The sequence below is a fragment of the Lepidochelys kempii genome, chromosome 2 (genome assembly GCF_965140265.1).
Source record: "Lepidochelys kempii isolate rLepKem1 chromosome 2, rLepKem1.hap2, whole genome shotgun sequence".
Classification (NCBI taxonomy): domain Eukaryota; kingdom Metazoa; phylum Chordata; order Testudines; family Cheloniidae; genus Lepidochelys; species Lepidochelys kempii.
In genome coordinates, this window is record NC_133257.1 from 228855709 (window position 1) to 228870458 (window position 14750).

At 41.7% G+C, this 14750-nt stretch overlaps 1 protein-coding gene across 1 annotated transcript in view; it reads right to left on the minus strand.

Moving 5' to 3' along the window:
* ITGA8 (integrin subunit alpha 8) overlaps window positions 1-14750 on the minus strand; it is a 172878-nt gene that overhangs the window by 132731 nt on the left and 25397 nt on the right. The window contains exons 5-11 of the mRNA XM_073334109.1: window positions 12947-13008; window positions 9923-9968; window positions 8662-8787; window positions 6358-6402; window positions 3964-4007; window positions 2867-2923; window positions 2611-2663 (exon numbers count right to left, since the gene is read on the minus strand). Coding sequence (XP_073190210.1) covers window positions 2611-2663; window positions 2867-2923; window positions 3964-4007; window positions 6358-6402; window positions 8662-8787; window positions 9923-9968; window positions 12947-13008 — 433 coding nt within the window. The remainder of the gene's footprint in view (window positions 1-2610; window positions 2664-2866; window positions 2924-3963; window positions 4008-6357; window positions 6403-8661; window positions 8788-9922; window positions 9969-12946; window positions 13009-14750) is intronic.

The following is a 14750-nucleotide window of genomic DNA, read 5'->3' on the forward strand; positions in this document are numbered from 1 at the left end:
GAACTGCTCAGGCTAAAGTTAATCAGAGCTGCCTCTAAATTATTATGAAAAATAAAAAGGTCTAATCTTAGAATTTACTCAAGTAAAAGCCTTGTCCCTATTTATCTTTTCAGCCTGATAAAGAATCAGGTTTCCTATACTGGTCAGACACCCTGCTTCTAATTTCTCCACAATCCCTAGCTATATAACAACTTTTCCATGCATATCTTTTCCCTCAAGCAATTTTTGTTAGACTTAGTCTCATATTCTGAGTTATATTTCTAGTTAGTGTACATGCTAGGGTGACCAGATGTCCCGATTTTATAGGGACAGTCCCGATTTTTGGGTCTTTTTCTTATATAGGCTCCTATTGCCCCCCACCCCCATCCCAATGTTTCACATTTGCTGTCTGGTCACCCTAGTATATGCCGTCAATTACTGGACTGCAGTCAGGCACATTTATCAAGTGAAGCTTCTTTGTGTTTTGTTTTCAGTGGGATGTTTAGATCTTGGAGAGAGTCATTAGATTTCCTTTCAGATACAGGATGGGAGACCACACAAGCCTCCAAAGCTGTTTGCTGATATTATTGTCATACAGCTATGGAGTTAAAGGAACACGGAATGTTTTAAAAAGATCTTAAGAGATCTTGCAAGCGACTAGCAGATTCCCAAGAAATAACCGGTTCATGATTTTTTGGCTCAATGAAAGATGAAGCTAAGTCACAATCAACTTCTATAAAGCTCTTATGATACTAGCACAGTGTTTCTTAACATTTTCAGGTTGGTGACCCCTAATTCAAAATAAAAAATTGTCCTGAACCCCTTACATTTACAATAAAAGTAAAAGTTAAAAAATGTATACTCCAATTACGACTGCAAATTCTACTGATGACCTCACAAACTTTGAAGGTTTGGGCTATCCTGAAGTTATTCTGGACATTTTATTTTCTTTGGAATTATAATTATTATATTATTCAATGCTTCACAACCCTCCCCATTGCCTTGTGTAACCCCCTTGCGGGGGGGAGCGAGGGGGTGTCTCAATTAACCAGTTGAGAAACACTAATTTAGCCCACAGAGAATACTTCATACATTACATGAACCTACAAATAAATATAAGAAGAGAAAGTGTCCCATATGAAGTATACAACTCTTTGGGATATTTTGCAGTAGGTGAATAGTCACATAGTTATAATTTTAAGCCTGAAATAACATTGGGAGTAAACTCTAAGGCTCAAAGTATTAGTGATCTTATCTCAGTGATAAAGAACTAATGTTAACATTCACTTACTAAAGCCCTGATCCTGCCAACTACTTTGAGTATGTCTACGTGGGGATAAAAAACCCGTGGCTGGCAGGGGTCAGCTGACTCAGGCTTGTGGGGCTAAAAATTTCTGTGTAGACATTTTGGCTTCAGCTGGAGCCCAAGCTCTGGGACCATTCACTCTCGCAGGGTCCCAGAGCTCAGGTTCCAACCTGAGCTCGAACATCTACAGAGCAATTTTTAGCTCTGCAGCCCAAGCCCTGCAAGCCCAAGTTAGCTGACCTGGACCAGCTGTGCCATGGGGCTTTTATCCGTGTGCAGGCATACCCTAAAACTATTCACAATTTTAGGTCTTGTTGACACCTATAACTTAGGACAACCCAGCTACATCACTCCTAAGATAGGTAGTTAAATCCCTGTGTAGACACTGCTAGACTGACGAAAGAATTCTTCTATCAACTGTCTCTCAATGGGGTGGATTTACTACAGCAACGGAAAAACCCCTTCATCACTGTTGCAAGTGTCTACATTATGGTGGTGTAGCTGCTGTAGTGCAGACATACATGAAAGTTAATGGTGCTTAAGTGCTCTATGAATCAGGGCTTAAAAGCCAGATAGTGTCATTAAGGCATAACCCTGAGTAATGGGAGCTCTAAAAGGCATAGGTCCTTAGGCGGGCACAATACCTCTTGGAACTATTGTAGAGCATGGTCACTTTGCAAACCTTAAAAGATGATGCAGTATGCATGGACCTTCATGACAGCTGAGCTCCTTTTGGACAGGCTAGCGGCCTTATGCAGCCCTTGCTGCAATGGGAGATGGAGAGGGTATAAGAGAAATTGAAAAAGAAAGGCTCTGCTTTTCCATAGAGGAAGTCTGAACCATTCTACATCTGGCTCTTACCCACGTCTTTCTAAACACCACTCCTTGCCTCTTTCAATATTAGGAAATTGAACCGAATTTGGATGTTCTCACTCTGCCCTTATTGTTCCAAACAATCTTGTCAGCTGTCAGTAAGAAAAACTCCACTAAAACTTCTTTTGCAAAGGCCATTAGACCAAGTTTTAAAAAAGGAAGAGTGAATTAATAAAGTTGAGACCCAAACTGGATAATTAGAGCTAGAAAAGCACAGAAGAGCTGTACAGAAGTATAAGAAACATTTTTCAACTGAGAGCATTAGAAAAACAGAGTTCATTAACAGATATATTTATTTTGGCTTTTCCATATAAAGGGATCATGATGGCTTTTGGAGATGTAGTGTGAACATTATTTACTAAGGCCAGGATTTTCAAAAGGGACTAAAGAAGGAGTTAGGCAATCAATTCCTATTGGATTTCAATGGGATTGGGGTGCATTGTGTAACCTACCCATCACTGTTAATATCCGACACGGCAACAGTGTACCCAAAGTAAGACGCCATCTATAAATGAAAAACAACACACACATTTTCATATCCAATATTCATTAAAAGATTGTTTTTCCTAACAAACCTCTTCACCTTTATGAAAAGTAATATTTTCTACCCTTTGAAATAAATTAACAAATTGTTAGAACTATAATATTTTGGATGCAATGATATTCCTCTGAGGGATAGTATATTATTGCTTAGATCTTTGACATTACCTGTTCACCAGTGAAATTCTGAATAAAGGTCAAGTCTGTAGAATTAATAATTGAAACCTGGCAATAGAAAAAAATATAAAAGGTTCCAGTCATACCATAACAAGTTATACTGTAATGTAACTACAGGTATATTTAGAAAAGTTAAAGGATGGTTCAGTGGTTACAGCACTAACATAGGACCTGGGAGACCTGAGTTCAGTTCTCTGCTTCACCACAGATTTTCTGTGGGACCTTGAACAAGTCATTTAGATTTTTCTGTGCCTCAGTTCCCCATCTGTACAATGGAGAGCATAGTACTTCCCTGCCTGGCAGCAGTGTTGTAAGGAACCATACATTAAAAACTGTGAGATGCTCAAATACTACAATATCTGGGGGAAGCATACATGTACCATAGATAGGTGCTTTTTTTTTTTTTGAGCAGTGAGTTCCAATATGAGGTTGGAATCTGGCAATATGATGTTAGAATCTGGAATCTGTTTAGGGTATGCAAGGACTACAGTCAGGTCTGTAGCTGGGAACTGTCAATTTTCCACGCAGATTGTTCCTGAAACCTGGCTTTTGTTGCATTTACTCTATAAGGAGATAAGCATTGTTTCACAACCTGCACTGCTCTCTCTTCTCTTCAGAATTTATACCATGACTTTTCATATCTGACAGTTTCATAACACATACATAGAGCATTGAACTGAAAACCAGATCTGAACATCCCTAAGATACGTAGACTTGGATGTTTCTTCATCATGGGAACAACCAGAACAGTACATCAAACACCCATGGACTTGGGGTGAATTTGGATTTGAATCTGCAGCTACAGAAATACTGGCACAAGAGTTCAAAGCAGTCTTGTAACTGGCTACAGAACATACAGACTTCAAAAATAAATAAAAGCCTGAGCTTTAAAGCCCAATTCCGGAAAGCAGTTAAGCACATGCTTAAGTGCTTTGCTGAATCAGAGTCTAAGTCCATAGGAGTTTTGCCCGGATAAGGAATGCAGCGTACAATGTGGCATAAAAACATGATATAGCCTTTCCTCCTCAAAACAACATAGCACATGCATTTTTACTACTAATCAGATCAAATGTGGGTACAATACATACATAGCCAAAGTTCTGTGCTCCCCTAGGCACTCCAGCAACCAACTCTGAAAAGATAATTAATTAATTAATGCATACATTGTTTTAGCTGATTGGAGCACCATCACTTAAATTCTGCTACCATACAGCCCGTATTATTTGAGAGTATGCTGTCTATTAGCAGTATCAAAGACCCCTGTAACTGATGTTAGATTTTTAAATTCGTATAATGTGCTTATCAGCTTCCCTAGATATATGCACAAAATATTACATCATTAAATGTTGGACTCTCGGTCTACACCAGGACAGAGGTCTCTTTCTCCCTAGTGTCCTCTAGATGACATTTACTGTATACTTTAACACTATAGGAGAAGGAATTCCAAAATTACAGGGAATAAGCAGCAGCAGTTGGGGGCAACTGGGTTAATTTGCATGAGTTCTCCACATCCCAACTGACTTTGCACGTTTTGGCTATGGAGCTGTTCATCCTTTTAAATAGTCCATTTTCATAGGCCAGCCCTTCTGACAAATAATCTGCTCTGTCTGAGACAAGATGCATAGCTCCTAAGGTCTGAGCTGCCTAGGAGGCCATGCGTTTTTCGGCTGGACCAAGTGCCTGGGTATACTGCTCAATTTCAAAATGATTTCTGGAAATAGATGAATACGGTTGGATGAACTTGGTGCTGTGTAAATGTGATTATTTATTTTTTAACCTCAGAAGTCATTTTGCTCTAAACTCTGCTGCCACATCACATGGGGCTCAGAGCTCAGCGAATATCAGCTAGACAGGGTCAGGCCTGGTCAATATTTGGCTAAGTCTTCTACTGAGCACTGGAGGAAGTGGTGTTGCTAATTCATTAGGAGGTGCTGTCTGATGCTCTGAGTCCGTCCTTAACCATACTACTAGGGAACTGTGCTGCTTGAGGCACAGGTCAGATATACCATAAAACCAAGGTCTTCACCATTTGAGACCAATTAAGATCCGAAGTCACAAGGGGAGCAACATGAACCTCAGAGTTGAAGCCAAAAAGAAAAGGAGTACTTGTGGCACCTTAGAGACTAACCAATTTATTTGAGCATGAGCTTTCGTGAGCTACAGCTCACTTCATCGGATGCATACCGTGGAAACTAACCAATTTATTTGAGCATGAGCTTTCGTGAGCTACAGCTCACTTCATCGGATGCATACCGTGGAAACTAACCAATTTATTTGAGCATGAGCTTTCGTGAGCTACAGCTCACTTCATCGGATGCATACCGTAGAAACCGTTTCCACGGTATGCATCCGATGAAGTGAGCTGTAGCTCACGAAAGCTCATGCTCAAATAAATTGGTTAGTCTCTAAGGTGCCACAAGTACTCCTTTTCTTTTCGCAAATACAGACTAACACAGCTGTTACTCTGAAACCTGAGAGTTGAAGCCAAATTCTAATCTGGGTAATGACATTGTGCCTAGCTACAAAACATTTTCCCTGTAACTGCAGTTGAAAATTCTTCCTCACTGATTCTCCTAAACTTGTAGGGCTTGTTGCTGTCCTCTGTTACATTGCTGATCCATTTTATCCCAGAGACAGCCAAGTTTTATGTTGGTGAAGAATCCATTATAGATATGTAGCTTGTAAATAATTGGATTAAACTTGTAATGTGTGTGTAATCTTCCTGATGAAATTGCCACGGACATGCAAATTGTTATACAAATACCCTACTGTAGAATGTATTTGATCTAAGAAAGAGCCTTCACTTCTAAAAGAAGCTCATGCATTATTCTCTTTCAGGCATTTTTGTTCATGTGCCTTTAAGCCTTTCCTTATTCAAGGGATCAGTTCCTTATTTCGTTTGCCTGTATAATGTTTTCTCTCCTTTCAAATATAGATTTTTAATATTAAGAGTTCAACCCTGACCAGCTCTGCTCTGAAATGCAAGGTTCAGGAAGAGGAGAGAGTATAGGGATCCGCTTCCCACTACACAAGCAGTAACTCAAGCACTGAACAGAACATATTGCATTAGGAGGAGGAACAGTTAACAAGCTGTCCCATGCACCATGTCCTCAAGGGATAGGGTCTGTAGCTTTTAGGAAACATCCAGGATCCCAAGTGAATAGTGCTTCTCTCAGAAGCACCTGGAGTTAGCTGGCAGATGTGGCCTTAGAGTGCTATCACCCAACCCTACCTGTGTAATCTTGTCCTAGGCAGAAAGATACCTATGGCTGGGGATGCATAGGTTTAGGCTACTGCAGCTCTGCTTTCCCTTGCTGTATCATCCCAGGGAAAGATTTGCCCCCAAGTACATTGAGTAGAGATTCATTATCCCACCCTTTAATATTTTAAATGTTTAAGACCCATTTTCCCATTTAGAGAACAGAAATAGATAAACAGACATGCACACAGTCATATGCTTTACATTTTGACTTGCTTCTTACCTTGTTCAAGGTCTCCAGTAAATTCCCCAGCAGCCACTGAGTATCCTAGTTTAAGAATAAATTACAAGCATGAAACCTGACAAATCATTTACTTCCAAAGAAACATGCTTCTGGAGGGGCAACCAAATTTGTCCTCTCTTTCAATAATCTCTGTCAGAACTTTATAAAATAGTATATCTAAGACTGGAGGAGTGGGTGGGAAAGGAAAATCATTTGTCAAGTTATTATGACTACCTTCATCATAAGTCGCAAAAGTACAATAATTCTACAGGCCTAAATCACTAGGAAACACATTGCTATTTAATTGCATCCCAAAATCAGCTGTTAAGCATTAATACTTTATAATTCACCTGAAAATATAAACTGCAAATGCTACATCCTTTGTGATAATAGCTTTTTTATTATATTCCTTTTTTGCCATTATGATGCATAATCACACAATTGTCTCTGTTATACGTAGGATCAGATTTCCAAAGCTATTTAGGCATCTAAAGTTGCCGATAAGTGCCCTAAAAAGGACATAAGGTTAAGCACCTAATGCCCATTGACTGAGTAAGGACTAATGGATTGGGCTCATGACTGCAAAGCCAAATACAAAGCATATGTGAGAGGACATATATCACTGCCTTCAAACTTCACTGCATCATTTCTACAATCATTGAAAAGAAAGCAACATTTGTTACATGCAGAGTTATGTGCATATTACACACAATTCCTGGAGAGAAGGAGCCACCAGCTATCTTTTAAAACATGTACTCAAAGAGATCTAGGTTTCTCTATGTACAGATTACTTCTGTTTATCTGAAACCCTATTATCCGAACCCTTATTCAACCCCCAACATGAGATACATGCCCTCCGCAGCCTGTATCTCATGCTGGGGGACAAGGAAAGGATTTGGATAATTCAGAGGTTCGGATAATAGAGCAGAGAGCCCGGGCCAGGGCTGTAAGGAGAAGGACAAACCCCTGGTTGCAGGGAAGGCCTGCTGCTGAAAGAAAAGGAGTACTAGTGGCACCTTAGAGACTAACCAATTTATTTGAGCATCAGCTTTCGTGAGCTACAGCTCACTTCATCGGATGCATTTGCATTTGCATCCGATGAAGTGAGCTGTAGCTCACGAAAGCTGATGCTCAAATAAATTGGTTAGTCTCTAAGGTGCCACTAATACTCCTTTTCTTTTTGCGAATACAGACTAACACGGCTGCTACTCTCAAACCTGCTGCTGAATGATTCCTGTGGCAGTGCAGGGAGCCCTCTGCAGCCCCACTGTCATGGGAGGGAGGGAGTGGGGCAGAGCAGAGATCCTCAGCCAGGATTGCAAGGAGGAGGATGACAACAAGCCTTTGGCTGTGGTGGAAGGCATCCTGCTGCAAAAGGCTCCTTCCCTCTCAATGATCCAAATAAAATCCATGTCCCCCATGCTTTCTGGATAATCAGGGCCCACTACTGCTCTCACTGAAGTCAATTATAGTTTGTCCTTAACGACAATGAGAGCAGAATTGGGCCCTTAGAGATTACTGTACTAAAGCATTACAAAAAAGGTTTCTTTTCCCTCTCAACAGTTGAAATAGTCCCTAATTACAGTAAGCTAAATCATTTCCCCTGACTGAAAAAAGGTGTGAACATGAAAAGTTAGTATGCTTGCTTAAGTACATTAAAACCCATGCATAACTATAGCATCCTAGTTAGCTAGTCATTTAGGATCTTGAACACTTACTCCTGTGTTTAACTTTAAGCATGTCAGTTGTCCCATTAAAATAAATTAGCAAATTACTGAATGGGATTCCTTGCTCCTGTGCTTAAAGTCAAGCAAGTGTTTACAGGATTGGGGCCTTCATAATTTAGGATTTGCTTTCTCATTCAGGTAAGTCCAGTGCCTCTAGACCAGGGGTTGGCAACCTATGGCATGCATGCCAAAGACGGCATGCGAGCTGATTTTTAATGGCACGCTGCTGCCCGCCGGGTCCCAGCTGCCGGCCCCACTCAGCCCGCTGCCAGTCTGGGGTTCTGGCTGCCAGCCCCTTGCCAGCCGGGGTCCTGGCTGCAGGCCCTGCTCAGCCCCCTGCCGGCCTAGGTGAATTTAATTTTAAATGAAGCTTCTTAAACATTTTGAAAACCTTGTTTACTTCACATACGACCATCGTTTAGTTATATAATATATAGACTTGTAGAGAGAAAGACCTTCTAAAAAATGTTAAAATGTATTACTGGCACGCGAAACCTTAAATTAGAATGAATAAATGAAGACTCGGCACACCACTTCTGAAAGTTTGCCGACCCCTGCTCTAGACTGTACATCTTACCTAGGTAATTGTCATCATATATGGGTGGTGCCACTCCAGTTTGCTTTTCTCTTGTCAGTTTCCTTAGAATATCCTTGAATGAATAGTCCGTAATGATATCTGCAATACTGGTGGTGATTACTTGACCTGTATTCAAATAATTGCATCGAGTAAAGGAATTCAGAGAAGAGCCAACTCCTTAAAATACAGGGTTATCTACAGTTTTTAAGATTTAAGATTAAACACAAGGTTCAAGACACTGTTTACTCAATTCATCACTAACTGTCCAACATCCATAACAATGTATTGCCAGACTGCTGCAGCAGAGAAGAGCAGTGCATAGCCACTGCAATCCTTCCCCACTGCCACTCTGGGAACTTCCTGAGAATATTTAAACCAATGCATTTCCACATCATTCAGAAACAGGAAGACAATATAGAACACAACATGGTATTAACCATAACTAACACAACTCCATTCCATTTCAAAGTGCTGGTCCTACATAGGCCTAGATCATGCTCTTGCATTGACAGCCTTTCCATAACAGCTATAATTCAATGGAATCCTATAGCCCAAAAGCAGTGTATTCTCAGAGGAGAGTTCAGAGATATGGAATTCTATTCCATCAGAAGTCAAAATAAGTCAGAATCTTTCTCCTTCAGTGACACAATGCAAAACCCATTACACAGGTCCACCACAACAATGAAGCTGCCAAATGGCTTGACAATGTCTTCCTGGCAGGCAGAGACCAAGAATGCGCCTTACCGTAATAATGGTTAAATCAAGGGAGGGGCAAAAATGTTCTGCCCTTACCTCTAGCAAGGCAGGTCTCATCTATATATGTGGCATCATGATACCAAAACAATGAGATGGGGTATTAGAAATGTCTGGACAGAAATCAATCTAAAAATCCCAAACTGAACTTATGCTATGAAAATGTCACACATAATGTACTCTCTCTATTGTGCAATTGACACTTCAATTCCAGATGAAAATAAAGTTAAGTTTGTCCATTAAGAGGCAAAATGTCAACAGTAAAACATTTACCTCATTTCGTCTCCTATAGAATCCATGGCCTGATTCTGATCTCATTCTTTTTTTTTTTTAAACACACAGGAGTCACTACATTGACTTCAGAGCAGTTATTCTGATTCACACGTATATAAGTGATACCAGACTCAAACAGATAGCCTGACGCCTAGAAAATAACAGGAATCCAGGATGAACTTTCTCCTGACACCTGGCCTTTCCTTTTTGGTTGAAGTTAACTGAGTGAACATACCTTGCCAGTAAAAACTCCCAGGTCCTCCTACTATAAGATCCCCATTCTACAAAAACAACAGACATGAACAATGTTAAATTATAAATCGATAACACGCAGTGGAAAAACAATTAGTACAATTATATCTAAACAACTGTCCTGTTTTATTTAAACAACAAAAGGAAAATCAGGGTCATGGTACAGGATATAGGCCCCGATGCAGGAAAGCACTTCTTTAAGTACATGCTTTAATCCACCCTTTTTTCAGGAAAGCGGTTGAGTGTGAGATTAACTTTGAAGTCAAGACACATGCTTTAGTGTCTTTCCTGAATAGGGATGCTTTCCTGAATCATCAGGGCCATAATCGGTTTGGCATCTACAGAATAACATTTCTCAAAGACTGCTTTGTTTCTTTGTAAACAAAAAAAAAACTAAAGATAACACAAAAGAGGTCAGTGATGCCCAATGTATCCAAAGCAATGCTTTACAGACGGACATGGCTATAGCCACCTTGTAGCCATCCCTTTGACACAGGCTAATTGGGTGAAAAGAATAACATGAATGTAAAATGGATAACAATCTGTCTCAGAAACACAGTGTACGGTTACTGTGTTTAGCCACACACATGTGGCCCTGGTGATCTAGTACTGCTATAGACCCACTAGCTACAAAGTATATTCCTAGGGCCCATAGTATTGTTACTAGGTGGCATAGGGGAATGCACTGGACACACTTTCAAAGCACTCCACCCCTACCTACCCCCCAGAAAAAAACAATGTGATTGAATTATTAGCCTGCTGTTGAAAGAATCCTCCTATAAATTGCTTATATTTAAAAAACAAAACAAAAACCACTCAAGGGCTGATGCTCAGTATGTTCTAAAAATCAGGTCCTGGTGAGTGACTCAAGTTGGGCACACGAAAATGGAGGCACCCCGTGGGCTGGGGCACCATTGCCCCCCTTGATTAGACAGGATGTTGCACAGCAACTGCCCAGATCAGCAGGGCAGGCACCCACCCCTGGTTCTCTGAATCTCTGTAGTCCTGTTCTGGAGATAAGGATGTTTATTTCTGTCCCATGGGGTTGTACAGGGCAGCCCTTATGTTTGACAAAGGTAATCAGACCCTTGCCATCAACAGGCCTGAAACCCCCTTTGGTTCTTAAGTCCCTGTTAAGGGGTTGGTAGGGGAATCCAGGCCCAACCACTCCACTGGGTTCAGCTCAGATCCCTTAACCTAGGCAGGCAGAATCCTCCAAAATTCTCCTGCTATACTCTGAGCTCCTTCCTACCTCCCTTGGTTCTATATGCTTCTGAAGCCTGTGGCTCTGACTGTCCCTTCTCTAGGTCATTGTCACTCCGAGGCAGCTTCTCACCAGCTTGCTGGCAGCTCCTTCTTTCTTGGGTCTGTTGCCTCCTCTGGCAGCCACCTCCCGCTCTGAGCTCTTTTATTTTCAGCTCTTTTATTCAACCAGCTGCTCAGATGCTGCCAATCAGCACTGATGGGCAGTTCCTTCATTAACCCCTTGGTTGCCAAGCCTGCCTAAGGTCTATGCACCCCATGACACAACCAAAATCCCTAGTCACTTCTGAAGGTTTGGATGGCCAGAGCAACAGTAATGCTATAGCACAGGTTGGGATGGATTCAGGAGAAGTCAATGGGAGTGCATCTAACAAGTTATCTTTTATCTATTTTTGAAATTAAACTGGGAAATTTCAAGTCTGTAATGCTTTTGAGAAATTGCAGCTGTGACGGGTTGCCCCCCACCCTGGCATGTCACCTGATGTACTGGGGTTTAATTGAGCCTCTCCCGCTCAACCAGCCTAGGTTCCCTCTTCCTGCTTTGCTGAATTAGGCTCTCCAGCCTCTTGCAGCATACACACTCAAGTAGGGCTACACCCTGCTGCAGACACAGACTGAAGTCAGCTCTGTGTGAGAGGGCTCCCCAGCACTCACGTGGCCACCTCTTTTGGGAGACAAACCCAAAATACTAGTGTTTTGCACTACATAGAAATATCTGTACAGCACAAGCTCAAAAAATTCACCCTCTTCCTCAATGTGAAGAGAGATATGCATGACTTCTTCCCCCCCCCCATTAAAAATTGCATAAACTGGGTTTAATAATAAACAAAACAAATTTTATTAACTACAAAAGGTAGATTTTAAGTGATTAAAGGAATAGCAAGCAGAACAAAGCAGATTACTTAGCAAATGAAACAAAACACACAAACTAAGCTTGACACATTAGATAGGTAGGATACAAATTAGCATATTCTCACCCTGAGTGATAAATAGGCTGGCAGATTCTTAAGGCACAAGTTGCCTTGGCTTTCCCAGGTTTTAGCCTGATTTAGTTGGTATTGGTCCTGCTTTGAGCAGGGGGTTGGACTAAATGACCTCCTGAGGTCTCTTCCAACCCTAATCTTCTATGATTCTACGACCAATACTTCTTACCGTTCAGTCTTTGTTCCTCAGATGTTTTCAGATGTGTTGTTGTAGGGAGAGTTAGGACCCCTCATGTTGTCATTGTTCCTGTTTTATATCTTCCCCCCACTTGCTGGAAAGTTTTTTGCTGTGACCTGGGTCAAACAGTTCCCATTGTATAGAGCTATCTTTGAGAGGTTTTTATTGCACACAGTTCCTGGGGTAATCCTTATGCATTTCTTCAATAAGAAGTCCCTAGCATTGTTTAGCCTCATCCATTTGAAATACAGAGACATGGTCAATATTCCCAGCTTTAGATACAAAAATGATACATGCATACAAATTAGATAAACACATTCAGTAAATCATAACCTTTCCAATGATACCTTACATGAGCAATCTTGCAGAAAGTACATCTCGGTTATGTCATATCCATATCATAAGCATATTTCCATAAAGAATATGGAGTGTAATGTCACAGCAGCAACTTCATGAAAAATGTTACTCAAAACAAGAAGGGGATGAATTTCCAATCAGGGGGACTGGAATAGATGAAGGAAGAGGTCAATTGGGATACGTCAGCATAAAATTTCTTCCACGGAGTTCAAAAGTAGAATCTTACCTTGTAAAAATCTAAGCTGAACCCTGCTTGACAGAAACCTTGTCCTTCAGGATCTGCATTGCCTGCATTATCAAAATATGAATATTTATTGATCTCATAATGCCTGAATAGAACTTACTTATAGCCATAAGAGATGGTTCAGAGAAGAGCTACAAGAATGATTAAAGTATTTTAAAACATGCCTTATGATGAAAGATACAAGGAGCTCAATCTATTTAGTTTAACAAAGAGAAGGCGAAGGGGTGTCTTGGTCACAATCTGTGCATGCCTATATATGGAACAGAAATTTGATAATAGGGGGCTCATCAGTTAGCTGACAAAGCTATAACAAGATCCAATGGCTGGAAGTTGAAACTTGTCAAATTCAGAAATGAGGTTTAATTTTTTTTAACAGAGAACCACTGGACCCTCTTACCAAAGGTCATGGGGGATTCTCCATAACTGGCAATTTTTATATCAAGTTTGGATGTTTTTCTAGAAAACATGATCTAAACAGGAATTAATTTGGGGAAGTCTTATGGTCTGTTATACAGGAGGCCAGATCAAATTATTACATTGGCCCCTTCTGGCTTTATAATCTATGAATTGCCATCACTACAAGATTTCCCAAGGAGAAATAATTAGTACCCAGATTTACATGCAACAACAAAAAGAAAAAATATATACTTTATTGAATTATTGTATCATAGGTTTCCGTTGTGGGTACATATTTTATTAAATATTGTAGTATTGCCTTATCTCCATAATTCAAAGTGATACTGCAAATCTAACTCCTGTGTCAGTACTATAGTTTGTTACAGTAGTAAGAAAATTTTGGTAAAAGAGGATGGAAGAAAATATAAAAGCATGTATATGATTTTATTTTAATTTTAATTTTGGAGAAATATGTTTTAATGCATTGGTTCTCAACAGGGGGTCCGTGAACCCTTTCAGGGGGGCCGAGGGGCCCCAAACCTAAAACCCAGAGCCCAAGCCCCAGCACCTCCCATGGGGCTGAAGCCAGGAACCGCAGGGTTGAAGCCCTGCTCTCTGGCGCCCCATGTGGGGCAGACGCCAGGAGCAGCAGGGCTGAATTCTGGAGCCCCAAGCCCCGATGCTACCCACAGGGCAGATTTGGGGGGGACATGTTGGTTTTGCCCCCCCCCCCCAAAAGAAAAAAAAACTACAGTGCAAGAGCAGGGCAATCCCAGGGCAACTCCACACACACACACACACACACACACACACACACACACACACCGCCACCTCCTTCTCTCCCCACCCCCTGGCCAGGTCGGAGGCAGGAAGCAGGAGCCAGGCAGTGCAGGACAGCTACTGCTCTGGCTAGTGTCAAGGAGCAGGCAGCTGCGGTGTTCCCTTGTCTCCTGCTGCTGCTGGTGCAGGGGGTTGAAGCTGCTCCTCATCTCCCAGCCCCCTTTGCTCATGCTGCTGGTAAGAGCCAACCGGGCGGGAGAACCCAGCTCTGTGGCTGGAAGAGCCCTCAGGGAACAGAGACCGCAGGGGAGTCCTCCAGACACACAGCCCCTGGCTACCTCCCTCTCTGCACCGAACTACCCCCTCCCTGCACCTTGAGATACCCCCTGCCCACACACAGTCCCTAGTTACCCCTCTCTCTCTGCACTGAACTACCTCTGCCTGCACACAGCTCCTAGTTACCCCTCCCTGCACCCTGAGCTACCCCCCTGCCCGCACACAGCCCTTAGCTACCCCTCTCCCTGCACCCACCTTTGAGTTATAATTTTTGGTTGTGCCCCACTCCACCCCCCACACACACACATCCAGGCAGGCGCGTGGTCTGCTGAGG